This window comes from Ornithorhynchus anatinus, chromosome 5, assembly GCF_004115215.2.
Source record: "Ornithorhynchus anatinus isolate Pmale09 chromosome 5, mOrnAna1.pri.v4, whole genome shotgun sequence".
Classification (NCBI taxonomy): domain Eukaryota; kingdom Metazoa; phylum Chordata; class Mammalia; order Monotremata; family Ornithorhynchidae; genus Ornithorhynchus; species Ornithorhynchus anatinus.
This window is the reverse complement of record NC_041732.1, coordinates 91,054,779-91,079,058: the sequence shown is the minus strand read 5'-3', so window position 1 is coordinate 91,079,058 and position 24,280 is coordinate 91,054,779. Positions and strand designations below refer to the sequence as shown.

Below are 24,280 nucleotides of genomic sequence, written 5' to 3'. Positions count from 1 at the left end.
ACTGGTACCTCGAAGAAGGCTAAATAGTAAATATCGAATGAAAACCAATAGGTTACACCCGAACCCTTTTTGGGCAGACCTACCCATTTTAAAACATTCCTTCCCATCCGACCCCAAACGCGGTTGACCGAAGCAGAAATCCCAGCAGGCTCTTCCCCACATCACCTGCCCAAAGCGGCTGGTGGCACATTTGGCTCGCGAATCAGAAAGCAGACCGACTCAGTGAATAGACGTATCGCGGGTAAACAATCCATCCCCTGTGACTTTTCAGGGAGACCGCTTTCATCAACTCTCCGCTAAATCAAACCTTGGAAACCAGTTGCCTGGAAACTGCCGGGATGATAAATGGCCTGACCCGGGGATATTGGCAGTAAGTCCTCCTCCAAACCCTCCTGTGCCTCAACCCTTAGGTCCTTGTGGGTAAAAGCCACTCCATCAGTGATGTTAGATGAAAAGAGCTACCACTTCTTCCTCCAGGGAGCAGAGCTGAAACAGAAGGGGAGCAGCGATAATGAGAAGCAGTGGGGTCGTAGGCGCACACTGGGGCACCAAACTCCTCTTCTGCTACCTGACTCCTCTCACTTAGCCTTGGGCGGGGTGTCTGGATATTTTCCTAGCCCCGGCCTCCATATCCTGGACGTCTCCCACCTTTCTCCAACCCAGGCGCACCTTCTCTGCCCTTCCGACCTTCACTTCAAGCTTGGGTTTTCCCATTCAGAAATCCGATCTCAGAAACAACCTTAACTGGGTGCGAGTCGTCGGACTGCAAGCTCCTCGAGGGCGGCAACGGTGTCCTTTACTCCTCCTCTCGTGTATGTTTCTAAGTGACCAGGACAGCGCTCTACACTCACCATGCCGCTACCGCTGTTGCTTATTTTCCATCTTTACCTACGATGAGCCGAAGAGGGTGGGAAGGATTTCCGACAAGGCCTTCTGCCCCAGGTCATCCCCCCCGGGATCTCCTCGTGAAAGGATTACGATCGTGTTTAACTTCTGAAGGCCGGATAAAAATGGGTCTTCTGAGTCAAACGTACTATTCCGCGAAGCTCAATTTGGTTCCGACACAGTTCTCTCTGTACAGAGTCGATGTTTTATTTGATCGCATACACGTTCTTGATCTTAATTCATTATTATAAAATCAAAATTTTTAATGATCTATGGCTATTACAACACCCTCATTTTGCTAGGGTTTTTATTTTTGTTTTAGGCTGAAGGAATTTTGATTTTAGAGACACAGTTAAAAAGAAAAAACACACACACACACCACGACTTCACTGGCAGCTCCGACGCTAGTAGGTTGCCCCCCGAGTTGAGAGCCGGACGCAGTTAAAGGCTGACCAGCGGATAACCGGGAGGTCAAGACCCAGCGTCCCCACCCTGTGAGGGAAGCCCATATCCCAGCAGCGGATTGCCTCGCCTGCCCCCGGTGCTGGGGGCAATAGAGCGGTCGGCCAAAGTGATATTACGGATTTTGGAGAAGTATCCAGACTATCAAACACCAATAATAAATACTGCTGCTGCTGCAGATGTGAAAGTCTAACACTGGATTCGTTCCCTCTGGCCCAAAACACTGATTTCCGTCAGTTTCCAAGTAACACCTGACTTTTATAAAAGGATCGATGGGAGTCTTTAACCCCTGGGAGATGCGCGGTTCAAGGCCGGCAGCCAAAATGAATATTCAGGAGTCGGGGCTCACGGACATAGTCTCCAAAGGGTGAAAGTGCACGACTTTGCTTCTCTACGGTGCCCGGAAATTCCTATTCCACTTTTTTCTTAAAAGAAACTTTGTCTTTGGTTTCTTGCAATTTTCCAGTCAGTCTATCCTTGGTTTCTTCCATTTTCTCGGTGATGAGGTCCTTGGTCTCCTCCATCCTGTCTTGTAGATACTCCTTTACTGGAGGTGGGGTTGACATGTAGCCACGGCTCCGCATATATTTGACGGTGATGGATGTTCCCCCCAGGGTCACGGTGTATCGGGCAGGGGTTGCAATCTGCAAAGAGAAGGAGAAAAATCAAATAAAAATGTGGGCCGCAGCTCATCGCTCCTAAATCAGAGGCCTTTAAAAAACAAAGTGAGCCCTTAACGAGGGCTAGGCTTCCAAAAGTTTATTTGTGAAAACAGATGGCTTTTTAAAAACAGATCAAAAACGCAGGAGCAGGCACGCAAGACTTTCAGCAGCATGGCTCAGTGGAAAGAGCACGGGCTCGGGAGTTAGAGGTCATGGGTTCTAATCCCGGCTCCGCCACTTGTCTGCTGTGTGACCTTGGGCAAGTCACTTCACTTCTCTGTGCCTCAGTGACCTCATCTGGAAAACTGGGGATTAAAAAACGTGAGCCCCACGTGGGACAATCTGATGACCTTGTATCTACCCCATCGTTCAGAACAGTGCTCAGCACATAGTAAGCGCTTAACAAATACCACAATTATTATCATTATTATCATGCCCACGGGGATGTCTGTAGGGGGTTGGGTGTATCGCCTTTTTGTTAATCTAACTAGATCACAGTCAAAGCGGTGTGCTGTGAAAATTCTCCAGAACAGGTCTGGTTGAAAGCAGGTAAGAGAATCACTGAGAAGGAATTAGTCAGAAAAACTACATTAACCACAAAGGTGCTGGTTTTCCCTGTCCCCCCCCCCCCTTAATCCACAGGGGTATTCTGAGAGGAGTCTGCGGTCCTGTCAAAAGCGGAAGATCTCCACCCCGCTCTGGGCATGGTTCCAATCGCATGAAGCCTGTGCTTCTCAGGCTAATAGTTACGGCCCACGAGGTGAGTTTTCCAGTGCCGGCTACAAGTTTACCAAATCAGAATTCAAATTTCTTTCTCGGTGGCCCTCTGTTGCACAAATGACGTTAAAACTAAATTACAGGTAGCTTACCGACGATGATTCCTAATGAGTCGGAATGTGCGTTCCCACATTTTACTTAAAACCCTCATTCTAGGGCTCCGACTTCCTGCGTAAGCATCAGAAAGAAATAAATCCCTTAGATGCTCTGCTTGACTCATGGAGAGGACATCTAATGTACACGTGTCCCTGGGGCCACTTAATAATGTTAATAATGTTGGTATTTGTTAAGCGCTTACTATGTGCAGAGCACTGTTCTAAGCGCTGGGGTAGACACAGGGGAATCAGGTTGTCCCACGTGGGGCTCACAGTCTTAATCCCCATTTTACAGATGAGGGAACTGAGGCACAGAGAGGTTAAGTGACTTGCCCACAGTCACACAGCTGACAAGTGGCAGAGCTGGAATTCGAACTCATGAGCCCTGACTCCAAAGCCCGTGCTCTATCCACTGCGCCACGCTGCTTCTCTTGACTCAGTGATACCGTCAGGTCTCAGGAGATTGACTGCTCAAAGTTAACCTTCTCTGAGCTTACACTTTGCTTTCTTCTTAATGCATAGTCCATAGTAAAGAGCATCTCAAAAATTCATTGAGCGGGACACAAATGAGGAAAATATTAATCACACTGGGGAAAGTTTTTTTTACTAGAAAACTAAAAATGCAAGTTTCTGGGCCCTTCACAAATCCCAAAGCTTAACTTCCAAAGCAGAGTTTCTGAGGGGGGGAAAAAATGCTTCATGACACAAGTGGTATGATCTCACCAGGGAAACAGGAATAAAGAACTTTCTGAACATACTAAGGCTTACAGCTGGTTTGGAAGACTACTTTTGTGACACTTCAGGATCAGCAAATATTGCCAGAAATGCCAAGACTTTTGGGTTTTTTTAAAAATGGTATTTATTAAGCACTTACTATGTGGCATGCACTGTTCTAAGCGCTGGGGCAGATACAGGTTTATAAGGTTGGACACAATCCCTGTCCCACTTGGGGCTCACGGTATAAGTAGAATGCCTAATGGAAAGAGCACGGGCCTGGGAGTCAGGGGTCGTGAATTATACTCCTGCTTTGCCATAAGTTTGCTGTGTCACCTTGGGCAAGTCGCGTAACTTCTCTGTGCCTCAGTTATCGCATCTGTAAAATGGGGATCGAGACTGTTGAGACCCATGAGGAACGTGAACTGTGTCCAACCTGATTATCTGTGCTGAGAACAGCGCTTGGCACATAGTGAGCGTTTAACAAACGCCACAATCGGTAAGAAGGGAGTAGGATTTCATCCCCATTTTACAGTTGATGAAAATGAGGCATAGAACAGTTAGGTGACTTGCCCAAGGTCACACAGCGAGCAATTGGCAGAGCTGGGATTAGAACCCAAGTTCTTCTGACTCGCAGGCCCTTGCTCTTTCCTGGCCACACTGCTTCTGGACACCAAGGAGGATTATTAGAGGACAGCAAAAGCTTTCTAATGACGACAGCTTGAAAATTAAAGAAATGATAAAGGCAAATGCATTGCCTTCCATGCTCCATCTCTTTAGCCCAGAGGATGGTTTGGTTCTTCAAACTAATTCCTTCCCTTCTCAGAGGAAGTCCCTTAAAAATGTGGCTACGAAAATTCGCTAGGATATAAAGAGCCTTGAATCAAACACAGTAAATCTAGGTTCAAGATAGGACAAGATGGGCCACAATCATAATTTTAGAAAAATGGATGAAATTTCCCTGTAAACTGGAAATCTCAAATTCCTAGCTAATTTTTCTGGATAACTAATCACTGGATGGAAGAGTAAAAGAATTAGCTAATCTCAGGTCTAAAAATGGGATCGTCTAACCCTTGTGCCTCACATACATCATATTTGACTTTGGTAATAAATTTAATTTCTTCACCCAATCTTCCTAAATAAATTGAATTTCTTCACCCAATCTTCCTAAGTGTAACACAGAAAATACAGTGGCTACAAGATGAAGCATACTGCATGCATGGAACAGTTGCAGCAGTCTGAAGTTGCTGTTTCCTAAAAAAAAAAAAAAAAAAGTCTGGTGGTTTCAATTTTGAGGAGTACATCAGTTTCAATAGACACTTTAACACACCTGAAACCTTGGGAACTCATTTGGCTTTTCAAATTTTAATGTCAGATATCAAAGCTCTTTTTCAGAACATTACATACAATTGCGATCGAAAAGTCTTCGTATCAAAACAGTTAAACTTCAACTCCCACACATGCCTAGAAGTCAGTTATTAGTAATTTACTTTTCTTCAAAGACAATTTAAAAATCTCTATTCTGCCTCAAACCATCTCCCCCAGCCATTTCAATGGGGTGAGGGAGGGGAGGGAGGGGCGGTGCGACGACACACATTACTTCACGTGCAGATTTACCGAAGACACCTCTACACTTTCACGATCAGGAAGGCACTCACTCTGCCCGCTCCCAGGCTTTGCGGGGAGAAGAACCTCCCCACAGCTCTCTCCCTACATCCTCCGGAACAATTGGGGTGTCCACCTAACTGGCCATCCCCTTCCTCCTTGAAATACAGGAGAGCTAGAGAATGATCCCGGGGGCCTCTGGGATCAATAGATCTATCGATGATCGAACGTTAAACTCTTGCTGCGTGGAGAGCACTGTACTAAGTGCTCGGGAGAGGACAACACACAGAGTTGGTAGACGTGATCCCAGACCACAAGAAGCTGCTACCTTTTTATAGTACTTAAGGGCTTATTATGTGTCAGGCTCTATTCTAAGCGCCGGAGTAGATACTGAGTAATCAGGTTGGATAGAGTCCTTGACTCACATGGGGTTCGCAATCTTAATCCTCATTTTACAGATGAGGGAACTGAGGCCTGGAGAAGTGAAGTGCCTCACCCAAGGTCACACAGCCAAGTGACCAAACTGGGATTAGAACTCAGGTCCTTCTGTCTCCCAGGCTTGTGCTCTATCCACTTGCTTCTAGTATAACACAGTCAATGGTCCCTTCTCCCGTGACCTGTCTCAGAACTCCACCCTCTTGGGACTGACAAGCACCGCCACATGCAGATTGGCTCCATTTCCACTGGTGGAGGCGGTGGGTGGAAGAGGAGAGGGGATACGCTTGGCCCTTTACAGCTTTTACATTCAACCGCACCACACTCTGGGAGTGAAAGTCAGACTGGAAATACTGTATATCAATTAGGTAAATCAAGTCAACCCATCACCACGGAGTGAGTGGAACCAATATCCACTGCCACCAGACATTTATGTAAGACTCCCATACCCATCGCCTCTCCCAGGCGTTTAACTCCTTCCTCAAATTTCCAGTCCTCTTGCTCCTCATCTCTTGCCCCTAGTGACCTGACCCTAACTTTACGGACAAAATTGAAACCCTCAGGCGTGATCTCCCTACAATCTCCCCCTGCTCCTCTCTAGCTCCTCCCTTCTCCTGCACCTTTTCTCCGGCTCTCCCAACTTTCCCAGCGCTATCTCAAGAGGAGCTCTCTCGCCTCCTCTCAAAATCTACGCCCGCTACCTGCGCCTCTGACCTATCCCTTCATACTTGACTGGCCCCTCTCATCTTTCATCCCCGACTGCCATTGTCAACCGCTCACTTTGCAATGGGTTCTTCCCCGCCGCTTTCAAACACGCTCAGGTATCCCCTACCCTAAAGAAAGCCCCTCCCCTACTTCCCTCCTACCATTCTTCTTCAAACTCCATGAATGAATTATCTCCCCCAATGTCTCCACTTCTGCTTCTCCAATTCTCTCCTTGATCCCCTCCAATCTGGTTTCCACCCACTTCATTCTACAGAAACTTCCCTAAGGAGAAGCAGCGCGGCTCAGTGGAAAGAGCCCAGGCTTGGGAGTCAGAGGTCATGGGTTTGAATCCCGGCTCTGCCACTTGTCAGCTGTGTGACTGTGGGCGAGTCACTTCACTTCTCTGGGCCTCAGTTCCCTCATCTGTAAAATGGGGATTAACTGTGAGCCTCACGTGGGCCAACCTGATTACCCTGTATCTCCCCCAGCGCTTAGAACAGTGCTCTGCACATAGTAAGCGCTTAACGAATACCAACATTATTATTATTATTATTATTCTTGAAAAACTCAACGGCTTTACTCCATCCTAACCCTCCTAGACCTTTCGGCTGCCTTCGACACTACGGACCACCCCCTTCTCCTGGAAACGCTATCCAACCTTGCCTACTGAAACTGGCTTCTTCAGGTTCTCCCATTTACACTCCAATGGGGAAGACATATAAAGACCCTTATAATTACACAGTTCAAAATAAAGAATTAAAATATATATATCCGAGTACTGAGGAAGGATAATCAGCTCAAAAATGCTAGACTTGGTTGATGGGTTTGTACGGTTTAGAATGTTGGGAAATGGATCTAGGAAAGCTTTTTGGAAGAGGTGGGGTTTTAAACGGTCTCTGAACATAGGGTGAGAAGTAGTCTGTCAGATTTGGGAAGGGAAGGAGTTCCAGAACAGGGAAAATTTGGGCAACGAGAGTCATACAGTAAGTACCCACTGCCAAGATTCCCGAGGCTTTCAAGTGCAGCAACTTCGCTTTGCTTAAGAAAGGGACTTTTCCTGAGCCGAAGCAACACAAAGAAGTTTACAGCGTGGCCCCCCACTCATTCCCTTCGAAGATCTGATTTTTGATTCTCTGGTACACAGTAAAAAGAATGATGAAAACGGTTCATTTCCCTGAGCAATTTCTCCTATTCACTCGTGGCAGGAAAGAATGCTGGAGGTGGCAGGCTACATTTGTTTTACCTAGTTCTTTTTTTCTAAGGCACAAAACTCAAGATGATTCTGACAGTTTCACATTTTTTCCCACCATTCGCTAAGAGCACATCGGCAAAACCAGTCCAGACTTAACAAGGTTACTTACCTTGTTATAACCTTCCTATTAATCTTGAAATTAATATTAAGAAAAAAGCACAACTCTTGAAAATGCACGTAACATTATTTCTGGGCACAGGGTCTTCGTTTTTATACTCAGGGAGGAAAAGAATAAGGTGCACGCGCCATTAAAATTTCCCTCAGCACAGGACAGAAATGACCTGAGGTACGTAAAGGCAGGCTGTGCCAGAAAAGTCAGTGGAAGGTCAATGTTCCAGTTTGGAGGGGAAGACTCGTCTACTATAAGGACTAAAAAGGCACCCTCCGAAACCAAGCCTAGCTGAACGTTCAGCAATGATCACAATGGCAGGCCCTGACTGGCCTCCTGCCCAATTCTTCTCAACACTGGCATGGACATTGCATGTTCAAAAATAACCACATTCTCCATCCGTAAAGCATAATGTAATGTGCAGTGCTCATTCTCTTCGGAGGACAAAAGAGGCTTATTGAAAACTGTACACATGAGTTAATAACACAGAGAATCAATTGGTTTGTTACAGTACCTACCTTATACATGGCATATGCAGTTAACGCATTTCCGCTCTGGGAATTTTTCAGAATGTTTACTACGCTGTCCGGTAACCCAATGAGTTCTAGAAAAGGAATGACATTCACTCCTCTATAAAAAAAAAAAAAAGAAAAAGAAAATTTACATATAGACAGATAAAAAATTCCAATGAATAGCTGAAAACCTGATCAAATTAAAAACCTGTCTTAACTGTTTTATACTGTTCAATCAATAGGCCTTGAGAGCTTACCGTGTGCAGAGTGTGGACATGTTTAGACACGTACATGAGTACATGAGTGAGCAGGGTATGTACATGTACATGAGAGTTGTTAGGCATGTGCCCTAACCCCTACCCACAACGAGCTTGAAGTCTAGAGGGGGAGACGGACATTAATATAACGTATAATACATTATTTATAGATGTGTACATTTTACAAAATCCCAACCTCTAATACATTTACATTTTATTCCATATAATTTGTGTTTATGTTTTATAAATAAGTTTATGTTTTATAAATAAGTTTATGTTTTATAAACTTTTTTGGCATGGAAGTCAATGCACACATCAAAAGGAACTGAAACACGGGAAGCTGATGGCATACGACACCTAATTTGCCTCCATCTTCCAATTTACTCCATTGTCCACACCCTTCTTTAGAAGAGAAAGGTAGTTATATTGGGATAAAAACATATAAAGAATCAGATTTGGCAAGCATCACAGTCTGTAACTCTCACAAGAACCTAAGCTCCTGATTTGGTCTAAATAGGGGAAAAAGTAGAATTATAGGACTCATTAGCCGCTCTTCTATTTCCCTGGCAGCTTGCCTTGTATCACAGAATACTAGGATTCAGGCATCAGTAACTCAGATTCTCAGCTCTTATAATACATATTAAACAGTAGCTACAGTATAGACCACCTACAAGTAATCTGTGAAAAATGTTGGGTTTTTTTTTTTTTTTTAACATAAAATTGCTCCCCATTTTTCCCTAGTGAAAATGTTTCCGTCTGAGACTTCTGATCCAGCTCCTGCCCCCTTCACTTCACCCAAACTTCCTTCTCAAAGGTCACCAATGACCTCCTTCTTGCCAGATCCCACGGCCTCTACAAGATACTAATCGTCCTCATCCTCTGAGCTGCCTTCGACACTGTAGACGACCTCCTTCTCCTGGAAACATCTAACCTTGCCTTCACCGACCTCCTCTGGTCCTCCTAACTCTCCGGCCGCTCCTTTTCAGTCTCTTTGATGGCCTCCTCCTCTGCTTCCGACCATCCACTGGGGGTGTCTCTTAAGGCTTAGTTAGTTCCGGGTCCCCGTCCGTTCTCCATCTCCACATACTACCTTAGAAAATTTGTTTGCTCGAATGGCTTCAACCACCATCTCTAGGCATATGATTCCAAGTCTACCTCTCCAACCCTGACCTTTCTCTCTTTCCTTCAGGACATCTCTACCTATTTGTCCTGCTGACACCTCAAACTAAACATGTCCAAAGGAGAACTTATCTTCCCACTCAGAATTTGTCATCCCCGTATTTTCCATCACTGTAGGCAATACCACTAACCTCCTTATCCGACAAGTTCATTACAATGGCAGTTATCCTCAACCCAATTCTCTCTTTCAATCCCCATATTCAATCCGTAACCAAATCATGCCCCGTCTTCCTTCATCACATCGCTAAAATCTGCCCACTTCTCGCCATCGAAACTACTATTACACATTTATATCCTGCTTTGGCTATTGCATCGGCCTCTTCACTGACCTCCCTGCCTCCTGTCTCTCCTCACTCCAGGTCTGACTTCATTCTTCTGGCTGGATCTTTTTTTTTTTTAATAAAAAACATTCGGTTCGCGTCTTCCCGCTCCTCAAAACCCTCCAGTGATTGCCCAACCACCTCTGCAGCAAACTGAAATTCCTTACCCTCAGTTTAAAGGAACTCAATCACCTTGCCCGCTCCTATACTGAGTTCCTACTACAACCCAGCCAGTGAAACCCACTTCACTCCTCCAACCCCAACCTACTCACTGTACCTCCACGCCAATTCCTTGCTCACCCTCTCCTTCTGCCTTGCAATTCCCTCTCCCTTCATATCTGACAGACCACCACTCTCCCTATCTTCAATATCCTATTAAAATCAAATGTCCAAGAGGCCTTCCTTGAATAAGCCCTCATTTCCCCTACTTTCTCTCCCTTTTATGTCACCTTTGCATTTAGATCTGTATCCTTTAAGCACTTGGTATTCACCCCACCCTGAGCTCCACAACACTTACGTACCTATCCATAATTTAACGTCTGTCTCCCCCTCTAGACTGTAAGCTCCTGGTGGGCAGTGATCCTGCCTACCCACTCTGTTGACTTGTACTGTACAGTGCTCTGCACAGAGTAAATGCTCAATAAACACCACTGATTGATTCTACTTACTACAAGAATGAAAACCATTTTCACATGATCTCCACTCAGAGGAGATGTGTGATAAAAAGAACATTAGGAGCAATTTCATTCATTCATTCAGTCTTATTTATTCAGCGCTTACTGTGTGTACCGTACTAAGCACTTGGGAGAGTACGATACAGCAACGAAGAGACGCGTCCTCTGCCCGAAACAAGCTTTCAGTTTGGGTGGGGGGGAGGAGACGGACATCAATACAAATACATTTAAATGAATTATAGATATGTACTTTATACTACATTATAAATATGTACATCAATGCTGCAGACATCGGGACAAATAAATAAAATTACAGGTATGTACTTAAGTGTTGGGGATCGGGGGGGCGAGCAAAGGGAACAAGTCAGGGTGACGCAGAAGGGAGCGGGAGATGAGGAATGGTGGAATTTAGTCTGGGAAGGCCTTTCGGAGGAGACGCACCTTCGATAAGGCTTTTGGGGGGGAGAGTAATTGTCTGTCGGATTTGAGGAGGGAGGGTGTTCCAGGCCAGAGGCAGGACATGGCCTAAGGGTCGGCAGTGAGATGGAGGCCCAGTGAGAAGGTTAGCGCTGGAGGAGTGAAGTGTGTGGCCTGGGTTGTAGGACTGAAGTGAGGTGAGGAAGAAAGGGGCGAGGTGGTAGACTGCTTCAAAGCCAACGGTGAGGAGTTTTTATTTGACGTGGATGGGCAACCACTGAAGTCTTTTGAGTGGGACATGTCCTGAACACTTTCCCCCTTTCTAAATTTCTAAAATATCCCCCCTTCTAAATTATACGGAAGCTTACACATGAAGTCTTAAAGCCAAATTGTTTGGCCAGAGTCAGGGATTCGGGTTAGCAATATTTTAAATCTTAAACCAGACCTTTCTGAAATGTGAATGTCTATTATAAGGTCCTGTACTCTCTCGCAAGCGCTAAGTACAGTGCTCTGCACACAGTAAGCACTCAATCAATTCAACTGATTGACTCATTCTAAATTTCACAACATACTCGAGGATGGAATCAATACACCGTCTGGACACATAATGGGCACTCAATTATCAGGTTGTGTAAAAATGCAAACATAATGGACGAGTAGAAGATATGCTGTAGAGGCATGCGGAAAACATGGATTATCAGAGTAAAAATAAGGGCCGTTGGATGCCCCAAGAAGGCAAACTAGCAAATAGGTCTAGAATGGGTCATTAGAAGGAAAGTTGGGGTTTGTTAGATGCGTACCACGATAAACAACCACTACACTGTTTCTCCAGAACTCCTCTGATGCCACTGTTCAAAACAATTCTTGATGGATCCTAAAAATCTAAATGAATGGAGACATTTTTCCACTCCATTTTTGATTTGGCTATATATATTTTAAAGGGCAACCCTGCTCTTATCCAAGATTTGTTTCTCAGTGTTATTTTCCTCAGGGATTAGCAGAAAAAATATTGGAGGCTGAATCAGGAGTCTGGGTTTTATTTATGAAGGTTCTGTGATACCTAGCACAAACCACATAACCACTGTATGGCTTAAGCTTCCCAGTTTAAAAATGGAAATGCTATTTTCTAGCCTCCCTAAAGAAGTTCTTGTGATGATTAACTTGATTTTTAAAAAGATGTACTTTTAATTAAACATTATTTAAATGTAAGAGAGTAACTACGGTCTGATTTTGAGCTCAGGGAAAAAAAAATTCCCAATTTTGGACCAGACAGAAAATGGTACCTCCATGCTCAAGAGTCTTGTTCCAAATTTTAGAAGTGGAAGCTGTTTCCAAACTTTGAATGGCAATGGTAAACTATGTGGGGAAAACTATAAATTTAATTATATCCAAAACGAAATATTTTAATAGCTTGGGCTCTCAGTTGCTCTGAGTTTGAAATTTAGAATGAAATTTTGATCTTGAGCTCCTGTAAAGGGCAATATTTCAGCTGATTGGAGTAATTAAAACCTACACTGTTTGACGAACTCAGTCCTGATGGATAGAGGGTGCATCATTGCAGTCAAATTGTCTTCTTTTCAGATTTTCTATTATTAACTATGCCACGAGCCCAAAGAGAAGCATTTTTTAGATTTAAATAAACATTAATTCAAACCTCCTCTAGGTTCAAATAAAAATTTGTGTTGAACACTGTGGGTCAACCTTCCAAATGGATCCTAATTTCTCAGAATTCTGTGTCATGATTTAATCAACATGGGTGAGACCACGAGTTTGGGAAAAAATTACTTTTACTGATAAACAGTTAATGTGAAGTAAAAAGTTGTAGTGAAACCATTTAAAAAAATGGAAATGCAATCTTTTCCTGCAAGTTTGTTCTAGAAGCTATATTGAAAAGGAAATTGTAACATAATACTAATAATTATGGTATCTGTTAAGCACTTACTATGTGCCAAGCACTGTTCTAAGCTCTGGGGTAGATACAAGGTAATCAGTTTGTCCCACGAGGGGCTCCCAGTCTTAATCTCCATTTTATAGTCCAGGTAACTGAGGCACAGAGAAGTTCAGTGGCTTGCACAAGGTCACAGCCCCGGGATTAGAACTCATGCCCTCTGACTCTCAAGCCTGTGCTCTTTCCACTAAGCGATGCTCATTGGTCACTATCTTGGTATCAAGGTTTTAGATGGCCTTTAAAAAAAAAGGTATTTAAGTGTTTATTCTTCCCCTCTTTTTTTTATGGTATTTGTTAAGCGCTTACTATGTGCAAAGCACTGTTCTAAGCGCTTCAGAGCCTTACTGAAGGCACATCTCCTCCAGGAGGCCTTCCCAAACTATGAGCACCCCTTTACTCTTCTCCCACTCCCTTTTGTGTCGCCTTGACTGGCTCCCTCTGTTCTTTCCCCACCCCAGCCCCACAGCATTGATGTACAAAGCTATAATGTTTTTAAATGTATTTATATTAACGTCTGACTTCCTTCCCCCGCTTTCCTCCCCCGATCTCTGGCTGTAAGCTTGTTGTGGGCAGGGGAAGTGTCTGTTTATTGCTATAATGTACTTTCCCTAGAGCTCCGTATAGTGCTCTGCACACAATAAGCACTCAATAAATACGACCGAACGAATGAAAAGTGCTGGGGTAAATACAAGCTGATCAGGTTGGACACAATCACCGTTCCACAGGGTGCACTCGGTCTTAATCCCCATTCCACAGAAGAGGCAACTGAAGCCCGGAGAAACCAAGTGACTTGCCCAACTTGAGAGAGCAGACGAGTGGTGGAGTCAGGATTAGAAACCAGGTCCTCTGACTCCCAGGCCTCTGCTCTTTCCAGTAGGCCGTGCTGCTTTTCAACTGCTGGCCTTGTGAGCAAGGCAGGAAGGAGGTAAAGACGAAACGGACTGCAGGCCAGCCATTAAATCCTATTTCCTGCTTTTTCTCTACACTGTACGCTCACTTTGGGCAAGGCGCGGGTCTGTTACAGTGTACTCTCCCAAGCATTTAGTACAATGCTCTGCTCACAGTCAGGGCTCAATAAAAACCATCAGTTCACTTAGTTCCCATCTACTCACAAAACCCAAACCTCCATTGGCAACACATCCAAGACCAGACTGATCGAAGGCGTTTATTGAGCATTTACTGTGCTAAACGCTTAGCACTGAAAGCTGGTGAATTAGAGCCAACGGACCATTCCTCCAGCTCAGATCCAGGGACTACAGCAAACTAAAGGCACGCGGCTCAGAAATTGGGAAGGAAGAAGGCCCAGACATGGCTGTGAATCGGTTATAATGGGATCTCAGTCTGCAGGAATGCTCTTTGAAGCCTTATAATAATAATAATGTTGGTATTTGTTAAGCGCTTACTGTGTGCAGAGCACTGTTCTAAGCGCTGGGGGTAGATACAGGGTAATCAGGTTGTCCCACATGAAGCTCACGGTCTCAATCCCCATTTGACAGATGAGGTAACTGAAGCACAGAGAAGTGAAGTGACTTTCCCACAGTCACAGCTGGCAAGTGGCAGAGGAGGGATTCGAACCCATGAACCCTGACTCCCAAGCCCGGGTTCTTTCCACTGAGCCACGGTGCTTCTCTATGCTTTATCAGTTCATTAGCACTGCCCAAATGCACCACTATCACCATTATTTACTGGAAATTGCAAATTCGTTCCAAGGCCAGTTCCAAGAAACTATTGACAAGTGCCGGAGGGTATCGAAGTGTCGAAACACGTTGCTGGAAATGCTTTTCGGTTTTCCAAATCTTTTTGAATTTCATTTAGCGCGACTGACTCCAGGTCCGATCATCAGGGGATAGAGCACAGGCCTGGGAGTCGGAAAGTCACGGGTTCTAATTCCGGCTCTGCCACTCGTCTGTCGTGGGGCCTCGGGCAAGTCGCTTGACTCCTCGATGCTTCAGTTACCTCATCTGTAAAATGGGGATTGAGACGGCGAGCCCCACGTGCGACAGGGACTGTGTCCAACCCGATTTGTCTGTATATACTACAAATATATCAGCGTGGCTCAGCGGAAAGAGCCTGGGCTTGGAAGTCAGAGGTCATGGGTTCGAATCCCGGCTCTGCCACTTGTCAGCTGTGTGACTGCGGGCAAGTCACTTCACTTCTCTGTGCCTCAGTTACCTCATCTGTAAAATGGGGATTAACTGTGAGCCTCATGTGAGACAACCTGATTACCTTGTATCTCCCCCAGCACTTAGAACAGTGCTCTGCACATAGTAAGCGCTTAACAAATACCAACATTATATATATACTGTATATATTGGCAGATACTAAGCACTCAATAAATACCATTATTATTATTTCCTAACCAGGTGAAAGCAAAGAGGAACTATCCAAAATGCTCCCTTGTGTAAAACAACACTTGAAGCAGAGATTCCAGTAGGAAGAAGCAGACTTTTTTTTTTTCCTTCCCCTCCTGCGTAGAGTCGGGAAGGGGGGGATTCCGGTTGTACTCCTGCTGTTCTAACTCTCCTGTACAATGCCAGGACGTGACACGGGGTGGGACGATGAAGAGGAAGTGATCCCTATTCCTAACCATCGTCCCCCAATCCCTTATTGGCCTTTGAAACAACAAGGGTTTCCATGAACACAACGACCATTCGTAGCTGTAATTTCTGCACTACTGATATTACAAGACACATGAGGTTTCAAAAAAAAAAAAAGGGATGACTTTTTAAATCGACTATACAGGGGTGTTGCCAGTTTGTAAGGGAACGCAAAATGAGTGACGCCACCCATCTGGCCTCATAATCTGTCCCCAACACCACTGAAATTTTTGCTTGGAGCTTTTAGATTTATGGACTCTAAGCCTCTCTAGGTTGCAAGCTCCCCGTGGGCAAGGGGATATGTCTACCAACTCTATTGCACCGGAGGCTTCCTAAGCGCTCCATAAATATTCTGACTCATTGACAGGACACATGGTCCATAATGGGTTAGAGGAAAATTAGGGGACAGAGGAAAAACTCATGGATATTTATATTACATCTAGGGAAAGCAGTGTGGCCTAGTGGAAAGAGCACAGGCCTGGGAGTCAGAGGACCTCTCTTCTAATCAGGCTTCACCATTTGTCTGCTGGGTGACCTCGAGCAAGTCACTTAACTTCTCTGTGCCTCAGTTCCCTCATCTGCCAAATGGGGTTTCGATACCTATTCATTCTCCCTCCTGCTCAGACTGAGAGCCCCGTGTGGGACTTGATTATCTTGTAACAACCCCAACGCTCGGCAGAGTGTTTGACACGTAGTAAGCACTTAAATACCTCTCGACTGTGAGCCTGTCATGGGCGGGGAATGTGTCCACCAACTCTGTTGTACCGTACTCTCCCAAGTGCTCAGTACAGTGGTCCGCACACAGTAAGTGCTCAATAAATATGACTGATTGAAAATATCACAATCACTATTACCTCCCAAACCAGGAGGGTGGGTGTCTAGAGGGCAACCCAAGGGTTTTTCCAGGGGGTCCTAGCGCGGCTGTTGGAGACAGAATATGAAGCCAGATGGACAACCGGTCTGCTTTTCTAATGGCATTTCTTGAACGGTATTCCCTTTCTCATGCCAAAGTATTCTTGTTCGGCAGAGTTTCATGGCACGGGTGAATTACGTTGCTTGGTCCCACTCTGTTACTACTTCAGAAGCCTCTTTTGATACAAAGCTCTCTCCAGAGCAGCAAGGTAGGACAGAGGTAAAAGGCAACAAACAGGATAAAGAAACGATGCAATGCTCAGACACTCAAGAGTTCCCAAAGATTACCAGGATAATTCTTTTTTTCTCCTAACTCTAGATAGAAGCCCACTGCAGTGTATCAATACACCTCAGACATGTTCGGGAAGAGCCGTAAGACGAGAGTGCACTTATCTCTATTTTTCAGTGCTACAAAAATCACAGAGTTCACTCGGCAGCTCTAAAGGGTTATTTAATTAGGGGGAGAATTGTGGCTTAGAATGGCGGGGCAGAGCGAAAGCCCGAAGATCCGTTTTTACTCAGAACATCTATTCATTCCTTGATGGCGGTATAAAAAGACTGGCTACTTCTTAAGTTTTTATTACTACCAGTAGGTTTGAGAAGCATTTAAGCAAATTCTGGATGGGTCCGAAATGGGTGATCAGTGAGAGTATTAGAATTGTTGGTGGGAAACAGTACGAGATTGGGAAATCTGGGGAAAAATCAGATCGACGCACAAACAATAGGTCCTCGTTGGATGATAGGAAAATATCAGGGAATGCGGCACACCATTCCCATGAGGGTGGAGGGGTCGAGGGCAAGCAATGTATGACTAGTCCATCGCTCTTCTAATGCTAACCTTCTCACCGTCCCTCCATCTCGTCTACTCGCCGCCGACCTCCTGCCCACGTCACACCTGGAACGCCCTCCCTCCTCATATCCGTCAGACAATTACTTTCCCCCACTTCCAAGTTTTACTGAAGGCACATCGCGTCCAGGAGGCCTTCCCAGACGAAGCCCTCCTTTCCTCTTCTCCCACTCCCTTGTCGTCCTGACTCGCTCCCTTTATTCATCCCCCCTTCCGAGCCCTCAGCGCTTACGTACCTATCTGTAATTTCTTTATATTAGGGTCTGTCTCCCTCTCTAGTCTGCAAGCTCATTGTAGGCAGGGAATGTGTCTATTCTGTTGTACTCTCCCAAGCGCTTAGCACAGTGCTCTGCACACAGCAAGTGCTCAATAAATATGATTGACTGGCAGCCTGACTAGTCCCCGTCTCCTTTTTTTTTTTTTTTTTTACCACTGGTGGAGCCAGAATACTGTGCTTGATGGACCACTGATCTGACCCAGCACAAGTCTCGCCTAGGGTAAGCGGGGGAGGAAATTAGCTCTTGAGATTCCTAATCTATCCACCAGAATGTGTGGCGGAATCAGATCAAGGAAGGACGCAACAAGAAAGATAGCTGAAAACTCTGAAGAAGCAGAGATAATAAAGACAGGTGATCAAGAAAGTGACCTTGAGGGAAAAAAAAAAGAGTACGGCTAGGGGTTCAAACAGTGAAGATACTAAAATTAAGGGTTTACAGTGTCAGACTTCTCACTTGCTTCCTAATGCCTTTTCCCAATTCTATGGAATCTCGTAGATTGCAAGCTCCTTGTGGGCAGAGATTGTGTCTCCCAACTCTGTTGTGCCGTACTATCCCAGGCGCCTTAGTATGGCGCTTTGCACACGGTACGGCCTCAATAAATACCACCGACTGATATTAAATCTTCTCTTGATGCACATCTTTCTCAACTGTAATTTCAAAGAAAAGGACATTTGCAGTCTGAGGCAAGCTGGGAGAATTATGTTCCTAATAGCAGCGACCTATTTTTAGGCTGTCATGGACAAATAAATAACTCCCCACAACTAACCACATAATTAGGCCCTGGGCTTTTGGAAAAGGCACCAAAAAAGGACATTTCTTCTAAGTTTATTACGGAAGTCCTGGTATTTTTAATGCCTCAATTTAGAACGGTTCCTGGCATGTGCTAAGAAAAAAATCTACAAGTTATACTAGTACGGCATATTTACACTTCAGACATCAACGGCTCACTGAAACTGCCTGATCAAATGAGAAATATATTTTTTGCCACATCGTTTCTTTGCATTTACAGAGCAGTCTACTCCTAAATAATGGATTTCAGCCGTCCAAGGACGTACAAATCAGTTCTGTTCACTAATATATCTGTATGCCAGAAAACTGAACAACTGTCTTATTTTGGGGGCATCCAACATATCGAATATTTATTAGACTAAGTGAAGGACGTAGACTGCATATCAAATAATCAATAAAATGTCTTTGGAGTGAAGGGAGAGACTACATTAGGGCATTTAAAATTTGGCAAACCTAGCAGTGTGGATTTTCTTAGCCTCAATTTAACAGAGAGACGCCTTCACCCAGCGATAACTTACTTCATGGCTGCATAATAAAAGGTTCCAAACCACACACTGGAAGTCAACAGGTGTACTGGAATCATAACTTTTCCATACTGTCTAAATGTTTTCTTAAATCGCTGGAAGAGACTAATCGATTTGTCTTGTAAAGGATCGAGCTCCTCTCCTGCGTCTTTGGAAGCTCCTCGGGTTTTGTTGAGAGAAAGGTCGGGTCTCCCTTTCGAGACCGCTTCCACTTGCTGTTTCTGTTGAGAGTCGTCCGGCTGGGAAAGATGAGCCTCCGGTGGCTTCTTCTCCTTCGCGACGTATAAGGCCGCAGCTACGTGGAGCCTCTGGTTTTGAGGGCCGTGAACCCAGACTAACCCGCATCCAGCACCGTCTAGGACCGAACGTCCTCTTTCGCTCTGGCAGTACCAGAAGGAACCAGCCCGGGGGCCTGTCAAACATGTCCCATTTGCCAGCCGAGAGCCAGTCCGAATGAAATTCCACTGCATTTTGATGAATGGCTGTCAGTTTCAGCTCCTGTGCTGTTTGAAAAAGAAAATAAAGCAGAAAAAGTATATATCACACATCAAAAAAACACTTTCAAAGCAGACGCATTTTAATAATAAAAAACGTGCGATTTTAGGGAAGAGGCTTATTTCCACGACCAAGGTTTCCTGGCTCTGAGGGCCGATGTGACCAGGAAATACCCCGCTGCAGTCGTCCGGTCAATAATCTAAATACCATTTTCACTTCCCCACTGCGTCTCTCTAACTCAGGAGCAATTACTAGTGATCCGGAACCGTTCCGTACTAAAAAGTTGAACGGACTAAATAAACCGAAGCGGACTTAAAAACACCAGTTTCATCCACATACACTTGGCTGGATGCTGGTTTCCTCCCCCTTACGCTCTTATCTACCTCACATCCTCTAAGAAACCTCAGCTACAGAATGCACACTGCTTTACCCTCAAGTAGGCAACACTCAGTAAAAGCCAATTTTGACTGAGGTGATATACCGAAACTCAGGAGAGATCATCCCTTTGACGGCAGATACTGGCCGCCCCAAATCATAATAGGAGATTGAGTCATTATAGAAGGTTAACTACTTGGGGTGATTTCCAGGAGGAGAGAAGGGTTAGGGGAAAGTAGGAGTAATACCGGTCTCAATTCTTCAATTCCAGAGACAGTTGTCACAAGTGGGTTTCAGTAAGGTTTATCTGTAGACTAATGAGGCTGGTGGTTAGAAGATAACAACTGGTGCTTACTATGCACCAAGGACTATACTATATGCTCACACTGGGCAGGGAAGAGTCTGTTATACCGTGTTGTATTTTCCCAAGTGCTTAGGGCTCTGGCAAGGAATACAACTGACTGATTGACTGAAGTGCTGGGGCAGATATAAGATAACCAGGACCCATACCAAATACCATTCATTCATTCATTCGATAGTATCTACTGAGCGTTTACTATGTGCAGAGCACTGTACTAAGCACTTGGAATGTACAATTCGGCAACAGATAGAGACAATCTCTGCCCAACGACGGGCTCACAGTCTAAAAGCCTGGCAAATAGTAATCACTTAAATACCATAAAAATTATCATTAACTGAGTAGACTTGAATAGAGATTAAAAACCTAACCGTCCTATTTATTCATTCATCCATTCCATAGTATTTATTGAGCGCTTACTATGTGCGGAGCACTGTACTAAGTGCTTGGAACGTACAAATCGGTAACAGATAGAGACAGTCCCTGCCCTTTGACGGGCTTACCGTCTAATCACAGGCTTACAGTCTAATCAATTTATTAATTGATTAATTAATCTAATTTATTGTGCTTTCCCTATGTGCACAGCACTGTACTAAGCCCTTAGGAGAGTACCATATAACAGTCCAAAAGCTCTTTGTTCTCTATTCGGCATCAGCATAAAGTTAAAACATCAGGGGGTTAGCACAAACTCCATTTGCTGAATAGAATGTAAAAGGTAACACTTTGAAAAGTAAACATTTCCGTGTGTCCCCAAAATCTAATAAAAATAATCACAGATATTTACATAGCAGTCTTATCAAGTAACTACATTTACTATGTTTTTGGTGAAAATTCAGTTCTTCAAATTGCACTTCCTAAGGGAAACTATACTTTAGTGCTTTTGCTTAACACTGTCTTCCTGAAATCAAATTCAGAGTGCTAACTGGGGAGTCCCTGTAAAAGAAAACCACATAAAGAATAATTAAAAACCAATAAGCTCAATTCTTCCAGTACCTAATGTAATTCCCCAGTAGCGAGTTAGGCAATTTGGGAGGAGCATTAGTTCTCTCTGAAAACCAGGGGGCCATTCATTGCAGGAAGTTAGACATTCTCCAATGATCAAAATTACTACCGGGGAGTAATTTGAGGCACTAGGAAAATTCATTGTCTACCTGAATTCAGATGCTTGTTCGGCAGCCTTTATTTTGCACTAATACCCTGGAAAGATCATCTAAATCCACGATATTAGCCCACCCTCTGTAATGTGAGAATAGGGAGGCAAGACGGATTAGTGGGAAGAAGAGGAGATTGGAAGTCGGGAAATCCTGGTTTTATCCCCGGCTCTACCACTTGCCTGTTGAGTGACCTTGGGCAAGTCACTTAATTTCTCTGTGCCTCGGTTTCCTCTTATTCTATTGTCCTTTCCTAAACTCTCAGTATAATGTTTTGGACACTGTATATGCTCAGTAGAGAAGCAGCATGGTATAGTGGCTAGAGTCGGGGCCGGGGAGTCAGAAAGTCATGGGTTCTAATGCCAGTTCTGCCACTTGTCTGCTCTGTGATCTTGGGCAAGTCACTTCACTTCTCTGTGCCTCAGATACCTAATCCTTAAAATGGGGATTAAGACTGAGCCCCACATGGGACAGGGACTGCGTCCAACTCAATTTGCTTGCATCCACTCTGGCGCTTAGTACAGTGCCAGGCACGTGGTAAGTGCTTAACTAGTACCGTCATTATTATCATTATTATTAAACATCACTGCTTGGGGATAAAATACTTTTTTTTTAAATGGCATTTGTTAAATGCTTACTATGTACCCGGCACTGTACTGTGCGCTGGGGTAGATTCAAACTAATCAGTTTGGACCCAGTCCATGTCCCACGTGGGGCTCAAAGGCTTAAGCTCCATTTTACAGATGAGGCAGCGGGCACAGAAAAGCCCAAGGTCTCACGGCAGACAAGTGGCGGGGCCGGAATTAGAACCCAGGTCCTCCTGGCTCCCAGGCCTCTGCTTCATCCACTAGGCCACGCTGCTTCTCCTTCTCACATAGACTGTGATCCTCGTATGAGTCGGGGACTGTGCTCGAGCTGATGATCCTGCATTTACCTCAGTGCTCAGCGCACGGTAAATGCTTTGTCAATAACATTGTTATTGGTGAGGCTACGAATGTCTAACTCTTCGGTATTCTCCCAAACCCTCACCCGGCCCACATTCGGGAGGGGCTCAAAATGACTGACAAACCGGGAGACGTCGGGCTGAGTCGGGTTCCTTGCCAGGCCCGTTTCTGATCCCGGGGCCATTCCCTGGATAGGGAGGCAGGGAAGGGTGTCTTCCTGGACTTTGTGCCCTTCCCCCGAGCCCCTGCCCCACCCTTTCTCTTCAACCTCCCCCCCACCCCCGAGTCAGAAAGGGGACCTGGACTTTCCCTTCTTCCTTGCGGGCGAAAATGACTATCAGCCGCATAGGTTTTTCATAGACTTGAGGGGAAGCCATTATCATTCAGAGAAACTATTCCCATATCTGGAAAAGAAAACTGGGCTTGGATATTCAGAGATTAGAATGTTCGCGGAAATTGGCAGTTGTGTCAGATTGGCAGCAGTTTTTGTTAAGCGATGACTGGCACCCAATTGACTAGGCATTTGGAAGGTATAACGAAGGACTCTTAGGGGACCCCTCTGACACGGGCAAACCGAAAACGAAGACGAAGCTGGAGGACTCCCCGACGGCCCGAAGAACCACCGAAAAAGTCATCTTCCCCTCTGAGGGAGTCGAAAGTCGAAGAAGAAATCCAGATCTAGTGTGCGCCTTTTTGTGGTGGGGCTCTGCTGATTGCACAGGCTGCAACTGAGTGCTCTGTGGCACCCCGTACGCCTAAGGGTCACCGGGGGTTGTGACGAAAAGTGAGGACCGCAGGTAAATACAGTTTCTGCGGTGCCGGTGGGCCCGATTGGCCAACCACTTTAAATGTCAGCGGCGAGCCAACGGCACCGATCCGAACTTGAGAAAGAATTTCAGGCTCTCGGTGGACCTTGGAACCGTTGCTTTCCGTACGCCTGCGGTGATCTCTGACCCGGGTTTCGAGGAAAATTATTAAACAGTGTGGCCTAGTGGAAAGAGCACGGGCCCGGGAGCCAGAGGCCCCGGGGTCTACTCCCACTTCTACCACCTGTCTGCTGTGTGACCTCGGGCCAGTCCCTTGACTTCTCTGTGCCTCAGGAGCTTCATCTGTAAAATGGGGATTGCTTCCGTCATTCAGTGCATTTATTGAGTGCTTACTGCGTGCAGAGCACTGGACGAAGTACAAGGTAGTCCCACGTGGGGCTCACAGTCTCAATCCCCATTTTACAGACGAGGTCACTGAGGCACAGAGAAGTGACTTGCCCAGAGTCACACGGCTGAGTGGCGGAGCCGGGATTAGAACCTCTGACTGCCAAGCCCGTGCTCTTTCCACTAAGCCACACTGCTTTCCTGGTTAAGACTCTGAGCCCCGGGTGGGTCGGAGACTGTGTCTGTCTTGCATTTAGTGTCTGGCTTAACACTCACGCTTAGTGTACGTGCTTAACAAAGACCATTCCAAAAACAAGGGAACAAAGAACTGGCCAAAAAAAAAAAACAACCAACAAAAAAACTCACACACAAAGAAAACGCAGACTGTGAGCCCGCCGTCGGGTTGGGATCGTCACTGTCTGTTGCCGGAATGTACTTTCCAAGTGCTCTGCACACGGTAAGCGCTCAATAGACACGACTGGATCAACTGGCGTGTCGGTATAAAAAATTAAATTTGTGGCATTCTTCAGGCACTGCTAGTAGGTACCTGATGAAGAGTTAGGGCAATCAGCAGCAATTATTATTACTAGTATTCTATTTCTTAAGCACTTATTACGTGTCAAGACCAAAAGGTCTTAGAATACTAAGCACTGGGATAGAGAGACGTTAATCAGGTCAAAGTCCCTGTCCACAGGGAGCTCACAGTTGAAGTATGGGCTTTGAAGTATGAGAGGGAGAACAGGTATTGAATCCCCATTTTACAGATGAGGAAACTTAAGCACTAATGATGTTGGTATTTAAGCGCTTACTAAGTGCAGAGCACTGTTCTAAGCACTGGGGTAGATACAGGG

At 45.2% G+C, this 24,280-nt stretch overlaps 1 protein-coding gene across 5 annotated transcripts in view; it reads right to left on the bottom strand.

Moving 5' to 3' along the window:
- Window positions 1-1,070: 1,070 nt before the first annotated feature.
- FAM210A (family with sequence similarity 210 member A) overlaps window positions 1,071-24,280 on the bottom strand; it is a 40,442-nt gene continuing 17,232 nt past the window's right edge. For 4 of the 5 annotated variants that reach the window (XM_029064281.1, XM_029064282.2, XM_029064284.2 and 1 more), the window contains exons 2-5: window positions 18,950-19,458; window positions 8,220-8,331; window positions 4,808-4,849; window positions 1,071-1,991 (exon numbers count right to left, since the gene is read on the bottom strand). In XM_029064281.1, the coding sequence (XP_028920114.1) occupies window positions 1,758-1,991; window positions 4,808-4,849; window positions 8,220-8,331; window positions 18,950-19,425 (864 nt within the window). In that variant the 5' untranslated portion in view covers window positions 19,426-19,458 and the 3' untranslated portion in view covers window positions 1,071-1,757. The remainder of the gene's footprint in view (window positions 1,992-4,807; window positions 4,850-8,219; window positions 8,332-18,949; window positions 19,459-24,280) is intronic. The other variant, XM_029064285.1, reaches the window with a different exon arrangement.